This window comes from Apiospora aurea, assembly GCF_038362705.1.
Source record: "Apiospora aurea strain CBS 24483 chromosome Unknown utg000001l_segment0_segment0, whole genome shotgun sequence".
In the NCBI taxonomy this organism is placed as follows: Eukaryota; Fungi; Ascomycota; class Sordariomycetes; order Amphisphaeriales; family Apiosporaceae; genus Apiospora; species Apiospora aurea.
The window spans coordinates 3,745,772-3,769,272 of NW_027117388.1; the positions used below are offsets into that span (position 1 = coordinate 3,745,772).

Sequence of the window (23,501 nt, forward strand, 5' to 3'; positions counted from 1 at the left end):
AACTCGATGAGTCTGGTCTTCTGGTATCCCAGATTCCCAGGGCTTTTTGGAGATAAGGTTCAGACAATAGCTCCCTTATCCGGAGGTGTTGCCCGGTTGGCTTGTTCGGCTCAGCAGCTGCCGTCCTCCTCCTGAAAGAATGACTCGGGGCGGTGGTATCCAAGCTGCGTGCTTCATCCAGGCCTGGAACTGCTCGATGAGAATACCCCTCAATCGAGTCTGGGGATCGAGGCACCTTTTATACTGCGATACCATATTAACCAGAATGCGACTGGCCAAAGAAACCTCGCGACGGAGATTTGCTTGTTGGATCATTCGATTCCGGCAGCCTTATGATGCCGCCTGGAGCTGGAGCGACAGCGAGGTCAGGCAATATGTCGTCTTGATGGCGTGAGCTGTTGAGCCATCAAAAGTCGACTACGTTTCAATCACGACGAGTAGGGGAAGGTCGCATCCATAGTTCGGGTTCCTCATAGGCCGAGTTGGCCTGGCCATCCCCGTCCATGGCTTTCTCCGGGTGCTTGGACCTGGCCCGGTAATTCCCCCCAAAGTCTCACATAGTAGGCTTGAGTCATGGAAGGCCTGTCGGGGCACCGAGAATATCTGATATATGCTCAGTACAGCTGCTAATGGTCTTCTAGAAGCCTTCCAGCGATCTCGCCAGCAGGTGCATCAATCTCAATTCGCGATGGGCCAGGCACCGAGATAGAGTTTCTCGAGATCGCTGCATCCCTTCTTGTTCAGACTGTGCCGTCTCCTTCGGTTCTCCGCGCTGCCTGTTCCATTCTTATTCTGCCATATAACCAGAATCCCAGACCAAACAGAGTTTGAAGATTGCTGGCCGAAATCACCCCCTCACTGGGACAGCCAGGGCCCTCGCCCTTGGATGCTGGCCGGTTTGGCGACCATTAGTTGGGCTGTTTCTGCCGTCTTGGTGGCCCCGAAACAAAACAAAACAAACACACTCATGCGTTGTCCCAGAGAACTGGGGAGACCGCTTACTTACTGAACCTCCTCTCCGCCGACCAACATCTCGTTCGCTAATGCCTCGACAATGCCGCCCGGTCCTGTTGGAGCTATCCCGCCGCCTCCTGGTGTAACGCCCAACTTCGAGAACCCGGAGGACATACTAAACACCATCAACTTGGCTTCGCAGATCCTCTCCATCGTCGTTATGACGGTTTTCCTGGCCTTGCGCGTGTACGTAAAGACGAAAGTGGCTCCTCCGTTCCTCCTGGATGACTGTGAGTTGTTTCTCTTGCTTGCGCCTCTGTCTAGAAAATGGACGTGCTAACATTGGTGTGCGATCAAAGGGGCTTGTTGTATTGCGTGGGTGCGTGTGCTCTCTCGACTCCAATTTCTCCTGTTCGCCATATCTTCCGTTGACGTAGAATGGGCTGACCACCGTTGTTCAATGACTAGGTCCTCGCCGTGGCATACAGCTTGACAGCCATAATGAGTGAGTGAACCATCCCTTGCCCGAACCAGAAGGAATAGCGGAAGCTCATATCGAAACCAGTGGGACACTTTGGGGGAGGCTATCATGCATGGGATTTGACTGTCCAGGATTACGAGGGGTTTCTCAAGGCACGTCTTACCACATCTTCCTCTTTGTTGCTGCTAACCCGCATCTTGTCTAAAAGGCGCTCTACGCAGACACTTTAGTCTATGGCCCTAACGCATGGTTTACGAAAGTATGCGCTTCGCGAAACCTGCCTCTCGCTCGGCACTCCATCTCCGGCCGATCAGCGACTAATGCCTATTCTATCAATAGTTCGCCTTGCTGCTTGTCATCGCACGCGTCTTCCGGTCTTTCAGAGCGACGCGCATCAGCGCCTGGGTCATCATCATCCTCATGCTCTGCTACTACGTCCCCGTCTTCATCATCAAAGTCCAGGTCTGCCGCCCGATCAACGCCTACTGGGACCTGAGCATCAAGGGGGTCGATCTCGTCTCGCAGCGCGCCCCTCTTCGTCGCCGATACCGTCATGAGCACCGTCTCCGACACCGCCGTCCTTATCCTTCCCATCCCAGCCACTGTCTCGCTGAGGATACACCTAGTGCAAAAGCTGAAGATTTGGAGCATGTTGGGTTTGGGAGGGCTTGCGACGATGGCTAGCATTGTGCGAATGGTGATTGTTGTGAAGCTGCAGAGCTCGAACGATCAGAGTGTCGAATTTGTTCGCTTCAACTTGCTCGGGTGGGTAAACCTTTTCCTCATTTTTCTTCCACTTCCCAACCTCGTCCACGGACGACCGTCCCTCGGTCTGCTTGCGTTCTTGACGAAACCTTCATCAAACGAGCACTGGTTCGCGATCAGCACTGTCTCTTGACGTCTAACCTTCTTTCTTCTGTAGCACTGCCGAGGTCACCATCGGCGTAGTCTGTGCCTGCCTTCCCGCCCTCAACATCCTGGTCGCGCGGCACCGCATAACATCGAGGGAGAGCAGCGAACAGTCGCAGTCGAAATTCGTTGAAGCAATGAGGAGCATCAAGTTCTTGGCGGGTAGCAAGCTGCAGACGGCGCCGCCCATCACACCCTTACGTGTAACCAATATGACGAGAAACAACAACAACAACAATAACAACAACCCTAATGTTAATGATAATGACATGGAACTAAGGTAGGCGTTATACTGTCTAGGAAATCAAAGAATTCATATTAATCATAGTCTGCCTATAAAGCAGTACGTGATGCTGCTGCTTTCCTCATAATGTACTAATAAGCATCTCGCCGGTATTCCCATCAACTCCTGCTGCCCCTTCATCCTCTGTCGATGTACTTCTCGCTGTTGTACTTCTCCTCCTGCTCCGTGAAGGCATTGAGGACTTCGTAGTAGTACAAATTGCGATAGCTGACTCGTCCGGACTTGGGGCTGTCGTAGTTGTGGTAGAGAAGCTTCACTGTACGGTGCGGCTTCCGGTCTGGCTGAGCGTCTGCCTTTGCCTTGGCGGCAAAGTACTCGTCAGGGTTGAGGAAGGGATCCATCTCTTCCTCCCAGGTTCCATCCTCATACAGATGGAAGGTTCGGTCTCGGCAAGAAAGGCTGTCAAACTTCCAGTCGAAGGAGTCTGCCAGGTTGTAGAGGGGCATGAAGCCGAATCTTCTGGGGAGGACGGCATGTTTATCGATGAAGCGCCCGACGGTGTATATGAGACAGAAGAGGTAGGCGTCAAGCACCAGGGGCTCGGGGTCCCGGATATGAAAGTATTTATGGTAGGGGAGGATCTCGGCAAAGTGTAGTAGGACCGGCATGCGGTAAAACTTAGCCAGGAGACAGGTGTGCTCCCGCTGGCGTCGGCTGAGGTTCGGGAGTAAATTCATCACTTTGGGGAGGTACAGGCACGGCTGCAACGTGTCGACGGGATAAGGTGCAGCCTGGTTCCAACACTGGAGAGGGTCGTCATGAGTACAACCCTTTTTGATGCAAGCTGTCTGGACTGGCCATCTTCCGAACGTCTCGTCGAGGGTCGCTTGTTGCTGGGGGGTCATGTCGGCGAACAGGACATCGACCGTGATGCCGCTGGAGCTATCAACCCTCGGAGTCAGTATAAAATGTCAAGGGGGTGCATACATAGTGCTGGAAACACTGGAATAGACAGTGATAGCAAGGAGTGAAGAAAAACAAATGAAAAGGGAACGAAAAGTGGTAAGGGAACTCAAGTCGAGCCACTGAGTAAACAGTGCGTACACCAAACACCCAGGTCGTAGATAGTACTGGAGGCACTGGAATAGGGAGTAAAAAATAATAAAATTCTCTTACCGAGCAGGGTTATTCGACTGCGACGACGCCATGGTTGTTTGTTTGGTGGTGATGCGAGTGGTGTTATTGAACAGGATGGTAATGTTGATGGGCTGCAGACAAATCGCCAAGATGACCGCGGTGAGAAGGAAGTGGCAGTTTCCTTGTGTGCTGTTCCCCGGGAGTTGATTTTGTTCGGGGCTCCGAAGGCTGCGGCCTCTCACGGGCAAAGGTGGAACCTTGGTCGGGGTGGGGCAGTGATGGTTCGGCGGGGTGTACACAAGCCATGTACCTTTGCCCAAAACAAATTGCCCCCGGTACCTGGTGTACCTTGGAAAATTATCGCTGCGAATTTTTCGTAGAATTTCCCGCATAACTGTCCTGTGTATGTGCGTCTGAGGCAATTACAGGGTAACTCGCTACCCTGTAACGAGGCTTGAAGGCACCCATACCACTTGGTAGGTCCAGAGTTCTGTCATGTAAGTTCATTCGCGACTCGGTGTCTATCTAAATCCGAGTCTCCTCGAGGTAGAGAGGAGAGCTTGTAGGCATCATAACTATAAGTACATAAGTAAGCGCCGAGTCCGCCAAGATGTCAGTCTTGTGTCTGAAACCACTTGCGCCTAGGCGTTGGGCGGCTCCATCTCAAGGCGCGGCTTGACGGACTTGACCCAAGTAGAGTAGCTCTCCTTGAGCTCTGTGGCCACATCCATGGATCTCGCGAGCGATTCGCTAGTGAGCAGCTTCTCCAAGGCGTCCATTCTCTCGTCCATGGTTGCCTCTCTCCGGGTGGCCCAGTCTTGGAGCTGCTGGCGAGCAGAGTCTTGGTCTTCCAGTTCCAGGATCTTCCGGATCTTAGCCCGCTCATCTGCCATTGGAAAGCTTCACGAGGTCCAGAGCCTCATGAACATGATCCATCACAAGCTCCGAGTCGTTCTCCCCGTCCTGCAACAGCTTGCCTGTGTCCCACTTGTTGTAGATGCTCTCGACGTGAACGTGGAGCAGCTTCTGTCGCTTGTTACTTCTGGACAGGTTCTTCTTGCTGTCCTGAACCATCCTGTTGTGCTGCTCTCTCTGCTGGCCGAGCTCTTGGAAGGCCTCGTCGAACTTCCGTTTCATCGTGGCGGCCTCGCGCTGGTAGCGCTGAACAGCTTCTCGCAAGCGGACATTCTCAATGTCGGCCTTGCTGTCGGTTTCGTGCTTGATCTTGATGGAAGTCGCATTGGACTCAAGAATCTCTTGTTTGGCCGGTTTGGGACTCGTGCGGTGGGCTTCACTGGTACCCTCCTTTGCTGCTGCATGGATATGATTCATCTCCTCGTTTGCGACAGGATAGTCTTCGTTATTGAGATTCTCGGCCCCTCTGACGGCACTATTTCCGTCAGCCATCAAAGCGCTTCCCGTATCTCGCTCGAGTCCGTTCTCTTCTCGAGGTTGGGCACCCTGGGCTTCGAACAGGTCTTTGAGGGCATCATTTAACTTTGCTTCGAAGACTCGAAGGTGGTTCGCGGGTCCTGCGATCGGTGGCTGTTGTGCCTGCAGGCCTTGGGCCGGGGTATTTAGGGGGTTCTCCAAGACGCTCTGGCTGCGTCACCATGGACTGGGATCTTGAAAGCATACTGTGCGATAAAAGCTCTTCGAAATGGCCCCCTCTCTCGCGCTCCGAGTCCGCCGCTTCGTCGTTTGGGTCCTCGGACTCCTCGCGTGACATTGTTTTGAGAGCCCGTGCAACTTCCTTCTGGAACTCGTTTACGTGAGCGCCTCCTTCTGCATTAGCCAGTCCCAGGAACCGCGAGTAGACCAACGTCACCTCAACCTTGACATGACGCAGATCCTCATCGTCCGGGTCTTCATCGGCTGGGTGCTCTTCCCACTGTCCGTCGTCGTACCAACAGAAAACTCTGTCCTGGTTCTCCTCAAACTTCCAATCAAAGCCCTGATGGCTCTTCGAAGGGTAAGGCTTCAAAAAGCCAAGTCTGTCAAGAAGGATTTCTCGCGTGTCAATGAATTGGCCAACCGTGTACATAATGCACACCATGTAGGCGTCGAGGCTCACATGCTTCTTTCTGGCCTTCTGGATCGGAGAGATGAGGTTGTTATATGGCTTGATAGGAGAGAAGCTGAGGCTGATTGGCACGCGGTAGTGCTTGGCGAGTAGACAAGTGTACATCCACTGCTTGCGGGTCTTGGAAAGCGACTCAGGAAGACTCTCTATCACACCAGGTAGATAGAAAGAAGGCTGCTTCGTATCGATGGGGTAGACGGGGTCTTGGTTCCAACACATGCTGGGCGGTCGGTGAGCGCAGTTCTTTCGCACGCAAGAAGTCTCCGTCTCCCATTCTCCCAGCTCATGGGCTAATGTCTGGAGTTGCTGATTGTTGAAGTCGCCAAAATACTGTCGGACGTTGGAGGACCTGTTATTGGCGACGGTGCCCGATGATTCCGCTACACTGGCCTCGGCCCTGGCAGCTGGTGTGGCTCGACCAGGCATCTTGTAATCTTTCCAAGATCAGGTTGGAATTGAATGCTGAGATTATGTTTAGTTAGTTGTCATAATGTCAGATGAGGGAGTAGCATGAGACAGAAGTCGCGACATGGGACGGATGAGGCGATTTGGAACGAACCCGATATTTGAGACGGAAGTGAGTTGGGACGAATATGGCAAGATTTCTGAGGTTTATGAAGAGAGTGCCGAAGACCAATCGTATTTGCGGTTGTCTTCTCTCCAATGCACAGGCTCACTAAATTCATAGATGCCTGGGACACGACAAAAATGGGGATACAGGACTGCCGTGAACTGTGATGTGAAGCTGGGCTGGGTGTCGGTGATTACTGTCAAGGCGAAGGGACGGAAGTGTGGCTTGGGACGGAAGAGCAGTTCGTGACAAGACTGAACTTTGGGACGGTAGTGAAGCATGGACGGAAGTTGTGTTATGGAACGAGGCTGTGAAATGAGACCGAGTGGTGGCAAGTTGTTGTCTTACTTACAATACGAAGTTTGCTTGGATGTTGGTGATGAGGATATGTGCAACCCGCGTATGGCTGAGCTCCCACAAACGATGAATATGTATGAAGGTGTTGGAAGCTTGGAAGACGAAGGATGGTGAAGATGTTGGAAGGCTGGGAGAAGAAGGCAGGTGGTGGTGCTGGAGATGGGGATGGGTTTTAACTACTGCAGTACCGTTGAATGCATCGGTATTTCTTTCGTAATTCAATACAAGAGCAGGCTAGAAACCACCCATACCGAGATGAATTATCATGAGTCGGTATCCTACCATTGACTAATCAAGAATGAACTTTTCTTGTCGCAACATGGCACAGCCTCGACACAATCGACGACAAAGTCGGTACTGCCCCTTTTGTTCAGCAGTACCTCCCTGCATGCCCTTGGCATGGATCACTGAGCATTTGAGCCTTGAGGCAACATTAAATGTAATAGCGCAATGATTAGCACAAACCCACCGGGCGCGTGTTTGTTGAAATTCCCTTCTGCTGCCTTCAACAAGCACAAGCCAAACCCGATTTCCATCATCCCTGTCGGCGATTGTTCACAGTCATCCATGAACCCTTCTATGACTCGTTTGATTCTACACATCTGATCATCAGGTAAGTCGCGCGAATATTATTTCTTGACATTCGGCCTATTTTCATCTCAAAAGCATCCCTTGGTTTGATTCGTAACCGCGCGTCTTCACCATATAAATAAATCATACAGCATCTTGCCATGGCGAGAGTTTTCACAACTCTGAAGCGATAAGGCCTGAGTAATTATTGACCTGACCCTCATCGCGACCAGAATCTCCATAAATCACACGCGTCCTGAGGGTCTCTTGTCGCTTCGACCAATCCATCAAATATCCCCTATCATCGCCCAAATCATCAAGCCATCTCATTCACGAAATCAGTATCAACGACAACGGCATCATGGTTGATAACCACAAGAACCCCGCAGACCTAGAAAAGGCCAAGATCACGGTACTACACCTGGCGCGAGTCGCCGCGGATATCAGAACGAACATAGCCCTGCTGGACGCCGAGATCGAGGCCCTGAAGCGAAACATGTGGCGCACTGAAGACGAAGTCTCAAAATGCCGCGATGCTCGCGTCACCAACATCCTGGGTATATATCCATCGCGATTCCACCCTTACAAACAAGCAGCTAACCCTGATATGAAGCATCGCTCCGTGAGAGAGTCCGTGGCATCGAGGAAGGCCAAGTTGACTCTCGTCGCCAGCTGAAGGAGACCACGACTGAGATCAAGCGAATTTGGCGCCACATCAAGACGGCCCAATCTGCCCCAGAGAGTGACGACGGCAAAGCAGCACAGGGAAACTGATGAGGACCACCACAGAAGATTACAACTCACAAACTGGATGGTGGAAGCAGTGATAACAGGTTCGGCATACTCTCATGCTCTGTTTTGGCTGGATGGTTGGAAACCCCTAGAATAGGCACATAGTTGGTGACTTCTTGCATAGATGTGCCCAAATACCTTCGCTGAAGTGTCACCTATGATCCGTGAACTTGGATTTATGACGATGCCATGTTGTGGCTTGGCCACGCAGGTACTTTCAGATGCCTTCGACCCTTTGTGGTCAATATCATGGGAATGTGTCGATTCTGTCTGTCTACTATCCAAGTGAAAAGGGCCTACCTCGTTTTGTTACCCAAATCTTAGTACCACGAAATCTGTCACCGATCAGGATCTTAAGGCCGGCTGTAGGCGGGGTCTTGTCGTACAAGCGCCTGTCAGAACCGCATCGCTGATTCGGAATCTTGTAGGGTTGTAATTTCGGCGTTGCAGATGGGCTAGCATAGCCGCGCCTCATCCCTGGGGAAAAGCCTGCCCGCCTTGATCAGCGAGTGTGGCTACAGGTGCTCAGCCCGCGTGAAATCTTCTTCTTAACCCCAATGAGTGCACATGGCTGATACAGAATTATGTCCTACACAGTACTGGAACCGGCTCTCCTACCGAGATGAGCTCAAAAAGAGCCTCATGCTCGTTGGAATCGGCACCAACATGATCACCAACATGATCGGGGGCGGCGAGTACTTCGCCCACAACGGGTCCAACACGGCCATCGGCTGGGTCCAGCCCGGCCAGCGCGGCTGCATCGCCAGCGGGCGCTTCCAGGGCGCCGTGGCCAACTTGGGCCCCGTCGCCAGCCTCCCGAACTTGACCACGGACGCAGCCTATCTCCGTGTAGATAATCGTCACCAAAGTATACATGATAACCTTGTAGTATCCTATCAACCAAACGGAGGTCGCTTACAAAAGATTTCAAGTTCAAATCAAACCACTGGGCTCGTTTCCTGTCGTTTGCTCAAATTTCCTATCAAGCTAAACGTCAGCGTCACCACTAAGGTCGAAAGAGAGTCTCGACCTCGTCGAAAGGACAGAAGACGTTTTGAAAGCACGGACAACAGGACGAGCGCGATCAGTGACACTAACCAATCGCAATTTGCCGAGCCTTGTCAGTTAGGCCCCCGCTGCCATTAAGGGACAGGTGACGATGCAACTCTTCCAAGGGAGCCTATTGGATGCCTCAAGGTTTAGCTAGGAGTTTCCGATTCGTCGGACAGAGGGTGTTGGGGCCGGCTTTCTTCGTCTGGCTTTACGGGAGCGCCCAACCGACATTGGTGTTTCAATGTTTCAGCCCATCTGGCCAAAACAAAGTGTATTTATAGACTGCCATTGCTATTGGCGAGGCCGGTCCATTACACTCTGCCGGGGAATGATGGGCCTGCCAGGATCCCTCACATGGTTCATGATTTTGCACTGAAATCTAGCCTGGCCCCTGTGAGTATGCTACTCTATGTTTCAGACCCCTTTTCAGCCCTGCCGGGCGTCAACTCTAAGCCCGGCCTAGGCCGGGAGGGCTTGCATATACTTCGTTGTGCTCTGTCGCGTAATTAGTTTTCTGATTACATTCAAGGCACATAATATATCGACAATGAGGCTACCGATAAACTTGTTTACTCTGTTGCTTGGCTACTGCACTCAAGCCTGCCCTACTGAGGGACTACGTCGTACACGAGAGTCCAGGAGTCAAAGTGGCAGTCATCGAAATGGACGGGTTCAGAGAAGGACAAAATCAAGCAGCGACGCCATCATTCCCGTGCGGATTGGGCTCGCACAGAGCAACCTCGAAACGGGATACCAACGACTGATGGAAGTGTCGCACCCGTCCTCGCCTAACTACGGCAAACATCTCTCGCACGAAGAAGTTGTCGAGCTGTTTGCTCCGAAGAAAGAAGCCTCGGTCTCCGTCCAGGCGTGGCTCACGGGCGATAGTCCGGGCATCGATGTGCAGTACCCCAACGCCGTCTCCGGCGGCTTCAACCAGACTCAGATGTGCGGTGCTTCCAAGCCCGCCAAGGTCATCTCGTTCTCCTACAGCACCGGCGAGGCAAACCTGCCGCCGAACCATGTCCGAAGGCAGTGCAATGAGTTCATGAAGCTCGGTCTGCAGGGGACCACATTCATCTTCTCCTCGGGGGACTACGGCGTGGCCACCAGTCCGGGCGATGTTTCCCCATCTGGGTGTACGTCCACCGCGGGGCAGAATGGCACCATCTTTACACCGCAAATGCCCATGGGCTGTCCATATGTAAGTGTAAGATTTCCAGTATAACCGAATCCGGTTTTGCAGTCAGCAGCATCCTCTGCTACCCGATTAACAGTCCCCAGGGGTACCAGGCCTTCGTCCAGGGGAAGCGGGGCGCCATGGCGGGCACGAGCATCTCGGCGCCGCTCTGGGCCGTCGTCGTAACGCTCGTCAACCAGGAGTGCCAGGCCGCCGGCAAGGGGCCCGTGGGGTTTGTCCACCCGGTGTCTATGCCCACCCGGAGGTGTTCAACGATGTCGTGAACGGGTCTAACCCGAACTGCGGGTCCACGGGCTTCGCGGCGGTGCCCGGGTGGGATCCGGTCACGGGCATGGGCACGCCGAAGTATCCCGAACTGGTGAAGCTGTTTTTGAGTCTCCCCTGAGCCCAGGACGGCACATATGGGTCTATTGCTACTGTATATATTCTTAGTAATTGAGACACGACACCTAGCGCATTACTCGTTAAGGATACCTTACAAGATAGAGAGTTCTTCTCAATGCCAACCGGGTGACTGCAATATAGTATACAACGGCGTAAATAGCAAATTCGTAACGCTGCAAGTGAACATGGTATATACCAGGGGTGTGCTGATCTGAATAAGGGGCTAGCACCACAGACAGCACCAGTCACGCTAGTAGCCCGCATTTAGCCGTCCTGCTCTCTTATTTGAAACACCAAAGAGGCCTGAGCAGTGCCGGACATATTCAGGCCTAGCCCGAGCAGGAGCTCTGGGATCCCAGACGGTTACAACTGCAGAGGGACGTACTACCACACTTGTGAACGCCTTGATTTGCCATCATCCAAGTAGCTGTAGCCTGACCGCGCTATCGTTGCGAGAGGTATTGAAGGTGCTTCCAATTCCGCAGCCAGGTGGACTGGGTGTAGACGGACTCGATGGACGGATGTGTGCTGTAGACCAGGAAGGAGAGAATCGCCCGTGATGCCCACTTGAGCACGGCAATTCAATGATGCAGGTTGCAGGGTCTGATGTTGTGTCAGTCGTGACCTGCAGTTGGGCCATGCTATGGGCAATTGCTGCTCGTGATGGGCTCAGAGCGAAGCAAGTGCGGCCACGGTAGCAAGTCGTTTCATCATCCACAAGCACCCGTGTGTATGTCGCTGTTTCCCACAAGGAGCAGATCAAGCGCAGCATCACCGGCCTCTCCTGCGACTTCCTCGCCAATAGTCCCCTCCCCACGTCATCCCTCCAAGGCCTGCTTCCCACACAAATTATCATGCTCAACGAGCATTGAACAATCCAACGCTTTCTCGAGTAGCTGCGCCCAAGTGGCCTCTGGAAGCCACTGTCCTGGGCCATGCAGCGTGTGAAAATCTCGAGTATTCAATCTCCCCGGCCTCCAGATCTCTTCCAGTCTTCCTTTTCCTTTCTTCCTCACAAGCCAACCACTAGAGCCGGGCTCCGTCCCCTCTCTATGGCGGGTGGCCCCATGTAACAGTGGGATATTCAATCGGAGGAGTCTGAGGGTCCTGCATCGCACTATGTGGGTTCCTCACTACGATTCCAACATCACAGTCTTTTGCTCCCGGAGGCCGAGTCGTTTGAGCTTCCTCTCGACTTGGGCATCCCCCGTGTCTCTGGTATTACAATGCCTCCAGACGACGCGGACCCTATCTTTTCATTGCATTCTCGAGTTCGCTCAGGGTGTGAAGAAGAGATCGTTTGAGGCCATCTGCAATCGGGTGAGCCGGCATTTTATCCCAAGTTGCAGCACCGTGGACTTAGCCGTCATGCAGTGAAAAGAATTTGCCACTTGCACGGAGGAAGAGCGAATGTGATGGTATGGTTTCGTGCAAATGGTGGCTCGGATCTTGTCCAAAGTAATCGTCACTGCCTGTTGTTTGCGTGGGAACGTTGTCAGTCATTTTCCATACCGCACAAATGAATCGGCTCAGGTTCACCGTCATTACCGACGCCTGTTCGGAGGGGTGTTGTAGGTCGGGTAGATTGGCCGAGGATGGCTGGCACAGGGCAAGGAATCGCGGATGAAGCAGGAAACGAAAAAGAGCGGAATGCAGCGTCTTTGGTCTTGGGCTTTCGTAGGCGGGAATTAGAATTGGGCTTCAGGTGGGCGGGTGCAAACTTTGTTAGAAGGGTGCTGGTCGATTCACCCACTGGAGACCACTGAAAGGCTCTTGTTTTACAGCTGTAGCTTCTGCCCTTCCGGGGTACGATTTGAACCATGAAAACACTCGTTTTCAAACTTGCCCACGAGGCTCAAAACTGGAACTGAGTGGAATATCTCGTAAATGCAATCTGCTTGCCAGCGGTTTCTCTGTCGATCAACATGCTGCTTGGAAGGCTAGCGTACGCTATATGGAGGAGTAAACTCTGCAGGTTCCCCCATGAAGTACATACATGCAGCCACAACCTGCTCCCTCCTTACCTGTCCTCGGGACAGGCACGAATCCCATCACCATGGATGACATGGGGCTTATGTCCTCATTCGGACGAAGCGGTGTGCAACATCCTCTCGGTAGCTACCGGCAGTCATGGAAGCGTGTTATGTTTCGTGTCAAGTCTCGCGCATCGAGCCATGCGCCTGGCGTCGGGTTGCCGAGTATCGTATCACGTCAATCAAAATCTCTGTTCCAACTTTCGTGTCCATATGTGTGTGTCCCCGAGTCCAATTTTAACCGTCCCTTGGCCGAAGCACACTGGAATAAGCGTTGGTGTAAGCAATAGCGCCTCAGGCCCACCCACCACCACATGCGTGTGGCTGACCCTCGTGGATTCCAATGTTCTAAGCTGGTTTTGGAATTGTTGAAAACCAACAAGGTGGAACTGGACGTACTCGTACCAACCTCCCTCTCGCATCTCACAGCCAGTGACAGGTTGCCGCAAGCAAGGGCCAGAAGCCGACGAATCACGAAACGTGTGAGCATTGGCGATGGAATGCGTGCCGAATTGACGTATTCGCGCCTGCCATTCTATTATGTCGCCCATTGCGGGGAAAAGACCAAGCCTTTTGCCCAGAAGGAATATTCCGAGTCGGACCAGACTGCTAGGTTGTGCTTTCTGCTGGCCCGTTTCAGACATGTCATGTTTCCTACTCGGCCGAAATGTGCCACTGCGATTTCTTCATCGGATCGAGTGTGGCAACGTCGTCCGTGCTACACGCCGTACCATTGTTGAGGCGCATCGCTGCATCGGGGCATCATCTCAATACCGACTGCAGCGCCCGTACGACGTGATGGCGCGACGCACCTGGCCTAACTTCTATGCTGCCGTACTCACTTGTCAACTAAATATCAAAAAGAATTGCACACGGCGGTCGCATGAAAGACGCCGGTGACCACCAAAGACATGTCGATACCGGCCAACCTTCCCCGCATTGAGTACGACCGCTTCTCCACGGGTCTCCAGCAGGGGTTTCCGGGTGGCTGTGCGAGCCCGTTTCGAATACGACGCGGGGCCGAGGCACATCACATCCCGCCATCAGATCACGCCGAGGGGGCAAGGTGTGTCAAAGGGAAGATATTCCACATCGGAAAAGTTTGGTTGTTTCGTTGTTCTATTGCTGCGTACCGAGATGGCAATAAGCATGTGGTCCAGCCCGCGCCCTCCCCCCTACTCCAATCGGGTTGGACCCTATTCCATCTGTGCGCACGTCTGACTTCACTTGGGAAGGGTCGTCATCTCAAATGCTCCTGGCAGCTTGCCAACGTCTTCAGCGAGCCATTGAAAAACATGCTGCATCCTCCCGCCGCCGCAGGATTCTCAAGAGCCTGACGTTTTTCCTTTTCTTTTTGGTTGGTTTGACTTGACGAGAGTATCCCTACATCATCGTCGAGTTTCCTTGAGTTTTGTTTATTTTATAACATCAGAATAGTGTTACAATGCTTCTCGACCACAACCCATGGACCTACGCGGCCGTGGTGGGCATGAAATATGGCATCACCTATATCGGCCTGTGGTGTCTGGTCTACTTCTTCTTCGTCGCCTTTGCCTTCGGACTGAAGGGGATCTCGCACCCGGCGTCCATCGTCATCGAGTTCTACGGCCTGATTGAGATTCTCTGGTACTTCATATGGTTCCTGCCCTTCAAGGCGCGCCTACAGCGGCCGGGCATGCCCATGTCCCCGACGACGCGGGCGCAGCGCAAGAAGCTCATCGCCAACATCCTCAAGAACGTGCCCGACGTGCGCCTCTTCGTGCGCAAGTGGTTCTGCTATGCCCACATCGACCAGATCTACCGCGACAACGTCAAGGACTGGCTGGCCTGGGCCCTTTTTGCCCGCGACAGCAAAGACCTGAGCCGAGAGGAATGGGACGAGCTGGACGAATACCTCGACGAGGCCCAGGAGATGGCCGGTCTCGACCTTCCACCCGGTAGGGCCGATGGGAAGCCGATGCGGCTCAACCTGGAGCCAGTCGAGATGTACCACCGCCCCCTCTTCTGGTACGTCTTCATCGTGAGCTTTACCGAGGTCGCATGCTGGGCCTTCCTGGCGGCCAAGGGCTTCACGTTCTACCGGCAGCCACGGGGTATCTTCTTCTCCATCTTCCCGTTCCGGCCCATGACGCTACTAGCCCCGAAAGCGTCGGCGTCCGACAAGTTTAGCTATTACTGCAGGCCCCACCGGTCCAAGACGCACCGGCCCGTACTCTTCGTCCACGGCATCGGCGTCGGCATGCCGACGTACATGACTTGGCTGCCCTCGATCCCCAAGGACATCGGCGTCATCGCCGTCGAGATCATCAACGCCTCGAACCGCATCTGTCCAGAGGGCGTGCACCCGAGCGTCTTCGCGCGCGCCGTGGCCAAGATCCTGCGCCAGCAGGAAATCGACGACTTTGTGTTCGTCAGTCATTCGTACGGCACCTTCATGGCGCGGCCCCTGCTCGAACACCCCGAGGTGGGGCCTAAGATGAACTCCATGATGCTCTGCGACCCCGTGGCCATACTGATGCACCTGCCCAACGTCGCCTACAATATCACGCGTCGCGTCAGCGTCACCACGCCCGAGATCGAGATCGACTTCGGCGCGGGGCGGGACCCCATGATTGCGCACACGGTGTGCCGGCGCCTGCACTGGCCCGAGCACATCCTGTTCCGGGAGGACATGGCGGGGCGGCGGACGACGGCCGTGGTGGCAGGCCGGGACTGCGTGCTGGACGGGCCCGCCGTGGCGAGCTACATGTACTACGGCAAGGTGGACCAGACGTCACACGCGGACCTCAAGGAGCTCGAGAAGACGTGGGACACGTGGACGGGCTGCGGCGACATCGAGCTCATGTACCTGCCGGACCGGGACCACGGGCAGTCGCTGCTGCTGCCCAAGCTGGCGAAGCGCATCTGCGAGGCCATCGCGACGTACTGCGACATGTCCAAGGACCCCGCGACGACGACGAGTAGCCCCTCGTCGATGGAGCCCAAAAGCGAGAACCCCCGACCCCCCCAGCCCGCCAGAGGAGCACCGCGGCCTGGGCGAGACGGCCGGGATACCCCTGGAGGACATCGCGCACCACTCCCAGAAGGTAAGGACGCTGACCGCCATGAAGACGGCCGACTCCCACTCCTTCGAGGACGGCATGACCATGGTGGAGTCGCCCCATGACGAGAACGAGTGGCGGAACACCCACTTCATTGAGTCGTACGCTTCGAGCAGATACAGTGTCCCCGATCCAGCCCCGTATCCAGCCCCGTACCGGGCCACGAGAGATATGGTGTAACAACCATGGCTACAAAATCGGAACCCTGATGCTAACAACATTCCTGGCCCAATCTTAGTAACTTCCTGCCAGACGGACGGACATGCAGACGATAACGGCCCTCCTGAAATTACCGGTTTCGGAATATCCTTTCCTTCTTTCTCTATTCTTCTTTTTCTATTCTTCTTTTTCTATTCTTCTTTTTCTATTCTTCTTTTTCTATTCTTCTTTTTCTATTCTTCTTTTTCTATTCTTCTTTTTCTATTCTTCTTTTTTTCCCCTCTTCTTTTTCTTTCCCCTCCTTTCATCGAGACGACAGGGGGTTGCGTTGGCATGGAGTTTTGATCTTCTTCAACATGAAGAAAGAAAGGATATCATTCCACAACGTATATATACCGTGCGATTTTGCAATACCTGTATTTACAAATCCTTCCGAGCAAATAAATAAACCATCAGTCTTCTACTTTGAGCGCAATGTCCACCACCGCCCGGTTGGGCCCTTCCCACCGGTTCCTCCGGACCACCCAGAGCGAGACGGCGAAGATCAGGACCCCCACGAGCATGGGTCCGCTGTAGTTCATGGAGGAGGCGTCGACGGGGGTGGTCTGCGGGAAGGGCAGCCAGACGATGACGTAGACGGTGTAGACGAGTGCGGCGACGTTGACGGCGCGGCCCCAGCGGCCAAGGTTCCAGGGGCCCAGCTCGATGCCGCCCCGGGCGGTGGACCGGGCGTAGAGCACGACGGCGAAGACGACGGCGTAGCTCAGGTACATGGCCATGGACGAGAGCGAGGTGATGGCGCCGAGGGCGATGTAGGTCTCGCTGCCGAGGTTGAGCAGCGTCAGCAGGGCGACGAGGAAGGAGGTCAGCCAGACGGCGCGGAAGGGGATGCGGTAGCGGCCGTCGACGTGGCCGAGCCAGCGCGGGAGGGCGCCGTCGCGGGCCCAGGCCCAGGTCAGGCGCGAGACGGACGTCATGTTGCCCATGGAGGCGCTGGTGTTGAGGAAGTAGAGGAACCCGCCCAGCGCGGTCGTCATGGTCTGGGACTGCGTGACGTGCAGGAGCACCGCGATGACGGGGCTCGCGGCGTCGAGGATGGCCTCGACGGGCGGCATGCAGAAGATGGTGACGAGCAGGGTCACGAAGCCCATGGAGACGCCCGCGAAGATGGACCAGAAGAGGGATTGGGGCACTATCTTCTTGGCGTTCTTCGTCTCCTCGCCCATGTGGATCACAGCTTCGAAGCCTTTGGTAGGGTCAGTCTCGACTCGCTAGGGGCTGACATGATAGCTCGACAGGAATTGGGATGGTACTTACCGATGAATAGCCAGACGTTAGATAAAGAACCGATTTGGCTGGCCGCGTAGTAACTCTCCCAACCGGACGACACATTGGTCTGCCTGAAGATGTCGCCGCTGTTCTTCGGCGCCATGACCAGGAAGATGATCATGAAGGCGACGAAGAGCAGGATGTTGAGGACGCCACTAAACAGATCGAACCAGGGCACGGCGCGGAACGCGAACAAGTTGACCAGCGTGATGACGGCGAGCGTGCAGAGGCTGATGAGCGTGGTGCGCCACCCCTCGACGACGTAGTCCGGGTAGTTGAGCTGGATGATGCCCTCGAGCACGGCGGTGCCGAAGTTGACGCTGCTGGCAAAGGTCGCGACGTAGCCCGTCCAGGTGACCCAGCCCTGGATCCAGGTGAGGAAGCGCCGGCTGCGCGCGGGCGCGAAGTGGTACGTCCAGTAGTACTGCGCGCCCGCGATGGGCTGGATCGAGGCCAGCTCGCTGAAGGAGGCCGTCTGGCACAGGGCGCCCACGGCGATGACGATGTAGCTGGCGACGTAGGCGGCGGGGCCGCCGTTGTACATGGCGTAGTACATGTTGCTAGGGGAGAACGCATTTTTCAGTGGGTGAACTGATAAGGATATAATGATCTCGCCAATCAAGGCGGGACTGGGTGGATGGCTGGCTTACCCTGGCACGGCACTCCAGGTGCTCATGTACATGAGCGACAGGGCGAAGAGTTGCCATTTGTTGAACAGCCTCCGCGTGCGCGTCTGGAGGATGGCGAGGTTCTCCGACGACGTGCTGGCCGATTGCGAAGGGGACGCCAGCATTTCGGCCTCCTTGTTGCCAACGGTGGTCGACTTTTCCGATTGGCCCATGTTGTTGGCAATTCCAGCCTGCGATTTGGCGATGGCCCTGACCAGAGGGGCTTGAGGCGATGATTGGGTGTTCCGTCCGATAAGTACTGTTCCGGTTGACGTTCAGCGCATCGCCTCCTGCGCGACGACAACCCGGGCAGCAGCCATGGCGAGTTATATAAGTCCCGATGGAAATATGGAACAGACACGGACTCTTGCCTGAAGCTACCTAGCCCCAGATCTGGGAGGATCTAGATTCTCCATGTGGGTAGCACAAGAGTTCGCAAGTGTCTTGGATTTCCATGCGGGGCTCGTATGGGAGGAAATGCAGCAAGCACGGCAGCGAGCTGGATCAGAGCAGCCCCGGGGCATGACTTGATAGGGCCTAGATAGGGTTGCGATCGCCCCCAATGGAGCCATTGTCTCGGTTCCGTAGGTGGTGCATGGGCTGCTGCGTTTGCTTTTTTCGCCGAGGAAAAAGGGATCGGATCGCAGGGTGCTTTGTTGCCGCCCATGCAAGGCCAGCAGCACGATGTCCAGTCAGTTTTGCTTGATTGGAGAGGAAGGACCGACACGTCCCCGGTTAGTCCCCCTGTGATGATGCACGAATGAAGGAGTTGCACCCAAACCACCGAAGTCGCATTAGACAGTAGCTCTTAGCCGGGCTTGTGTCGGATGGCTTGGCTCACTGCCGGCAGAGCTTGCACACATGTCGAACGAAGTACCGAAATTTAGTGTCGTTACTGCTGACAGTGCTAATGCCAGCAACCCGAACGAATCTCGTCGCTCTCGTGGGATGATTTGCAGATAAAAAAAAAAAAAAAGAAAAAAAAAACTCCCACTGATTATCAACTTCAAATCCCGCCACGGTAGCAGCGGCAAGACATCCGGGCACTAGACTGGTAGTGGGTATTGGAATATTGGATCGCAGTAGTAGCATTAGCAGCGGGCGGTAGGGGCCATATGTGTGTGGCTTAGGTAGAACTTGCCTCCTGCTCATGTATGTGCATTTGCCCCCTGTTCCGGTAAAAGGCAATTGCAGCGTACTGACTACGTAATTATCTACCATCTACTCAATAAAGCAGCAATTCCACGAATCAATAATCCGCAGGAATAGCATGACGGGATCGCAACAGCAAGAATTCCGATCAAATTCTACTACTCGAGGCGATTGTCGCGATACAGTAAGCCCACCCATCCATCCATCCATCCCCCTGCTCCTTGGCAACTTTGGGCTGAACATGCGACTCCGCCGAGCCGCTGCTGCCGCAAAAGACAGTGGTCATTTCTGTAATCGATCTCAATGATGACAACCATGCCTACGCTGCAACATAAGATTTTCTCTTCGAAAGTGTACGTAAACAAGATGCATGAAAAAAAAATCCAATTTTATTCATGTCGTCAGTTGTATTGATGCATCGTTTTTCCGGAGAAAAGGCAAAAAGCTGAACCGGACCCGATTTGAACGGATGACCTTCTGGACTGGAATCAGACGCGCTACCGCTGCGCCACCGGTCCTCAGCTGCTTGTCGCACTGTGTTATAGTATCAGGCTTTTATCAAAACCTATATTAACCATAAAAGCAAGTTCTATAGGTATTCTATCTATCTATCTACAAAGCGCTCTCAAATACTCCGCGCGCAGAAGTCCAAAACCCAACCCCCAAAACCCAAATTCGCAGCTTCATCGTCAATGCACTGTCCAATCCCATCGCCATAATCTCATCACTCATATCTCCTTCATTGCACATCGCGTTGCATCCTACAGTCATCACCGCTTAACCTTGCTGCGCGACCCATTCACCATCCGATCGAAAACTACCCCCCCAATCGCGCTCTCCATCGCGTGCCGCTTATTCTTCTCATCCCCGGTCCCGCGCCCGAGCGCCAGGTCCACGGCCACGGCCCCCGCCGCCGCCGTCGCCACCCGTCGCATCTTGTCCGGGTTCCCGCGCGACCGCCACGCCTCGGCGGCGGCCGCGCCCGCCGCGGCTTCGGCCGCCTGCTTCCAATTCAGGTCCAGGCCCAGGCCCAGGGGATTCTTGTTGTTGTTGTTGTTGCTTGATGACTTCTTCCTCTCGTGGTGCGAATGCCGGCGGCCGTGGGGGTGTTGGCGGTCCCGCTCGTCGCTGTAGCTGGTGCTGGTGCTGATGTTCCGGCTACGGGGCACGGGGCCCGCCGAGTACGAAGGTCGCCGTTGACTGTAGGCCGGGCGCCGCCGCCGCTCGACCTCGTAGATTTCTTCGTAGTCGTAACGTCTGCCTTTGGGTGGAGGGCCCGGTATCTCGTAGTGTTCTTGTCGGTAGGTGGAACGTTCGCCATCACTGGCGCGACGTCTATGCCCGTGTTGTTGGGTCTCCCTGCCGCCGTCGCGGACGTAGGTGCTTTCGACGGCGCCAGGACCACGGGGATGCCGCGGTGGGCTATAGTCGTCGTAGCGCGCGGAGCGCCGGCCGTAATCCATCGTTGGGGTTTTGTGGGCTCTTACTCCACTTGTTGCGGGTGTTCGGATCTCCCTTTGTCGGGTCTCGGGTAGAGGCTTGCGTGTGATCTGAGAATGGGGCCTGGTGAGAAAAAGGGGAAATGTTTATTGCTACTTAAGATAGTAGTGTCCGTCGCATCCCTGGGAAGAGCGGATGCGACAGAACCTTTATATGTCTACGGCATGGTCGGAAGCGTTACCTGGAATTTGCCATAGATTGCTCTCGATACTACCATACCTATTCGTTCGGTTGGTTCGGAACCTGATTTACATCCGCTATTACCTGCTATTGACACAGCCTGTATGGTTGACTCACTCACTCACTTGGCGATTGGGCAAACCCTCAGGATGATCTCATCTTGATCGCAATATGTGGAGCAAACCAGTTTAATGACTGGGCCGACGATCTCTGAATTGCTCGTTGGCCGGGTTGCATTCAGGGTCTTTGGGGAATCCTGCCTGATGGCGCTCGTCGCGCTGGTCAACTGACGACTGCCGTAGGTAGCTCGCCTCGCTCGCGCCATCAGCCTTGTTTTTGCTTGGCCCATAAAATGACTGCCGTAGCATCCCCCTTAGCGCTCTTTGCGAATGCCCTAGGCCCTAGTCTTTCGTAGCACACTGCCCGATTGGGGAGCAGTAAACCGACCATGCTCGTGTATTGCCACATTAGGTCGCTTATGGCGGTTGTGGTTGCTTGGCCTCTTCAGGGTGAGGAAGGATCGTATTCCTGGTGGGCTATTGTGGCAGTGAGCGAACTACCTTCTTTAACATGCTCGATTTGGCTCTCAAGGTAGCTAATCCATTCGATTGTGTCGTCATCGGACAGTCTGCGGTCGGGGCCTACGCAGCAGACCTCGATCTCGCGTGCTTCGCGAGCATATCCGAGAGCAAGCTCTAGATCATCAACCTCGACGCCGAGCTTAGAGGCGCTCCAGTAGCTGCGCCGAGTGTTAGCGACGATGGTTCGTGATACATGATCGAATCAACGGCGAAGGCAGTCGGTGACAACATACGTGTGATACAGAGCTTCTCCGTAGAGTCCCTGGTCCTTCAAAAGCTGGATAAGCTCCTGTGCGACTCCTAGCGCCTCATCAGGTCCTTTCAGAAAGGGTTCGTGGTCATCGTCAGTATCCGACGAGAAGTCATCATGATAAAAGAGATACTCTTCCAGCATATCGTCAAGCTCAACAGCACGTTCGCCCAAGGCATCAAATGCCGGGTTTGTGCAAGCCGAACACTGGCAGGTGAAGCCCCAAGCTTCCAACGTTTTCTGGCGTTTCTTCCGCGGTTGCAGAAGATCCACGTATGTGGAATGGATCTGGTCTCCGGCCTTGATGTCGTGGATCGCACGAAGACTCAGCTCCTTGGTGTTTGTGTCAAAGAACTCATAGATGTCGGGCCGACACGAGTGGTTCATTCGACTGAAGAAGGGATAGACACCACGCCCAGAATTGCCGCCGGTTTCCAGGTTGTTGGTGAGGAAGATACCGTAGCATCGACAGGTATGATCAACAAGCTTGCTGAGTTCGTGATGGGACATTCTCTGGCCACTCCGGTTGGTGGCGAGATTGTCTTGGCACCACTGCCAAACCCTCGAGCGGACACTATCTTGACTGACGGAACCCCAGGCCAGAGGATCGAGACTGAGACTTTGTAGTCGATCAAGGTTGGCCTTGGAAATCTGGTGAAGAGCTTTGCAAAACTCAATAGCGGCCTCCTCGTCGGGCACTTGTGGTATGGAGAGGACGGCCGACTCGACGGCAATCAGGGCGCCCTTGGGGATGTCCTGGGTAGCGAAAACGCCAAATCCGGAAGACGGCGTCTTGGCAACCTTGGCCAGCTTAGTGACAGCTTCTTCGTGCGGATGTATCACGAGTGACGACAGCTCCTCGGCGGTGAGGTCCACCTCACCAGCAGTGCGCCGGTCCTGCGAAGCCATTTTGTCTGCGGTCGAGATTGGTCCCTGCGGGTGATGGGAGAGGTAGAGAGTTTAGGGAGATGAGGCCAATGTGCGGGATCACCGGTTGTTGCAGACGTACGCCATATTGAAAGGCGTGTTGCTGATGTCTGACGGGTTCAAGCCAGAAACAGAAAGATAACCAGAAATATGTCGATATTTTGCAAGGGGGGGGAAGCATCACGCGCGAGAGTCATTCCCGTTAGATTCGAAGTTTTTGGTGCGTCGACGGGTGACAGACCCACATGGTTCTTCAGCCACAGCTGGCCAGACTCTTCCTCAGCCAGGTCTCAATGTCCTCAGGCATCTACTTCATGTTCGTACCGAAAGTACTGCTAAACGACTGTATGCGCTGTCTGGATAGCCGGAATAATAGAATGCTCGCGTCCGTTATTCCAGATTCCAGATTTGACCTTTGCGACCCAACCGGGAGCGCTTGAACTTGGGTAACATGGTCGATTCTTGGGGTCTGCACCGGGACAAATTCGGCAATCGACTCGACACCAGCGCTACGCCCTATGACGTTATGCTCCCGTCGGAGTTAAGTCCGGCGCAAACGTCGAGGCTATTCGTTCCAGCCTGTTTGGTGCGTGCTGAGAATCCTGGACTCCAGATCGGCGAGGGGCAAGGGGAAGGGACACTCGTTAACCTGATGTGAAGATATCAGCTGCATTTCGTGCCTTCGCTGCGCGCGTTACACATCACCGTATCCAATCCACAGGTTGGCTGCAAGGTTCGCAGCCGTCTCCAGGCGTCAACTAGACCGGCGCTCAACCTAGCACAAAGAGGAAAGTCGATGACGTCAAAGCCGCCATGAAGCTACCTCATTGTCGGCTTTCGTCAATCTCGAAAACTGCGAGAAGCTACAGCACATTCAACATTGCC

General features: G+C 54.4%; 9 protein-coding genes across 9 annotated transcripts; 4 read left to right on the forward strand and 5 right to left on the reverse strand.

Moving 5' to 3' along the window:
• Positions 1-1,054: 1,054 nt before the first annotated feature.
• PG986_001162 (uncharacterized protein) lies at positions 1,055-2,119 on the forward strand (the record flags this gene model as incomplete). The annotated part of the gene is made up of 3 exons (XM_066837384.1): positions 1,055-1,244; positions 1,666-1,694; positions 1,775-2,119. The coding sequence occupies 3 exons, from the start codon at positions 1,055-1,057 to the stop codon at positions 2,117-2,119; spliced, it is 564 nt and encodes a 187-aa protein (XP_066706277.1).
• A 645-nt stretch (positions 2,120-2,764) lies between these two features.
• On the reverse strand, positions 2,765-3,493 carry PG986_001163 (uncharacterized protein; the record flags this gene model as incomplete). The annotated part of the gene is made up of 1 exon (XM_066837385.1): positions 2,765-3,493. The coding sequence occupies one exon, from the start codon at positions 3,491-3,493 to the stop codon at positions 2,765-2,767; it is 729 nt and encodes a 242-aa protein (XP_066706278.1).
• Positions 3,494-4,366: 873 nt separating this feature from the next.
• On the reverse strand, positions 4,367-6,234 carry PG986_001164 (uncharacterized protein; the record flags this gene model as incomplete). Its single annotated transcript, XM_066837386.1, has 3 exons — positions 4,367-4,606; positions 4,632-5,287; positions 5,364-6,234. The coding sequence occupies 3 exons, from the start codon at positions 6,232-6,234 to the stop codon at positions 4,367-4,369; spliced, it is 1,767 nt and encodes a 588-aa protein (XP_066706279.1).
• A 1,433-nt stretch (positions 6,235-7,667) lies between these two features.
• On the forward strand, positions 7,668-8,080 carry PG986_001165 (uncharacterized protein; the record flags this gene model as incomplete). The annotated part of the gene is made up of 2 exons (XM_066837387.1): positions 7,668-7,863; positions 7,920-8,080. The coding sequence occupies 2 exons, from the start codon at positions 7,668-7,670 to the stop codon at positions 8,078-8,080; spliced, it is 357 nt and encodes a 118-aa protein (XP_066706280.1).
• A 585-nt stretch (positions 8,081-8,665) lies between these two features.
• PG986_001166 (uncharacterized protein) lies at positions 8,666-10,737 on the forward strand (the record flags this gene model as incomplete). The annotated part of the gene is made up of 3 exons (XM_066837388.1): positions 8,666-9,218; positions 9,751-10,355; positions 10,429-10,737. 3 exons carry the CDS (start codon positions 8,666-8,668, stop codon positions 10,735-10,737), a joined length of 1,467 nt encoding a protein of 488 aa, XP_066706281.1.
• A 3,476-nt stretch (positions 10,738-14,213) lies between these two features.
• PG986_001167 (uncharacterized protein) lies at positions 14,214-15,935 on the forward strand (the record flags this gene model as incomplete). The annotated part of the gene is made up of 1 exon (XM_066837389.1): positions 14,214-15,935. One exon carries the CDS (start codon positions 14,214-14,216, stop codon positions 15,933-15,935), a length of 1,722 nt encoding a protein of 573 aa, XP_066706282.1.
• Positions 15,936-16,481: 546 nt separating this feature from the next.
• On the reverse strand, positions 16,482-18,199 carry PG986_001168 (uncharacterized protein; the record flags this gene model as incomplete). The annotated part of the gene is made up of 3 exons (XM_066837390.1): positions 16,482-17,275; positions 17,347-17,918; positions 18,009-18,199. The coding sequence occupies 3 exons, from the start codon at positions 18,197-18,199 to the stop codon at positions 16,482-16,484; spliced, it is 1,557 nt and encodes a 518-aa protein (XP_066706283.1).
• A 1,749-nt stretch (positions 18,200-19,948) lies between these two features.
• PG986_001169 (uncharacterized protein) lies at positions 19,949-20,641 on the reverse strand (the record flags this gene model as incomplete). The annotated part of the gene is made up of 1 exon (XM_066837391.1): positions 19,949-20,641. The coding sequence occupies one exon, from the start codon at positions 20,639-20,641 to the stop codon at positions 19,949-19,951; it is 693 nt and encodes a 230-aa protein (XP_066706284.1).
• A 721-nt stretch (positions 20,642-21,362) lies between these two features.
• On the reverse strand, positions 21,363-22,598 carry PG986_001170 (uncharacterized protein; the record flags this gene model as incomplete). The annotated part of the gene is made up of 2 exons (XM_066837392.1): positions 21,363-21,597; positions 21,673-22,598. The coding sequence occupies 2 exons, from the start codon at positions 22,596-22,598 to the stop codon at positions 21,363-21,365; spliced, it is 1,161 nt and encodes a 386-aa protein (XP_066706285.1).
• Positions 22,599-23,501: the final 903 nt, after the last annotated feature.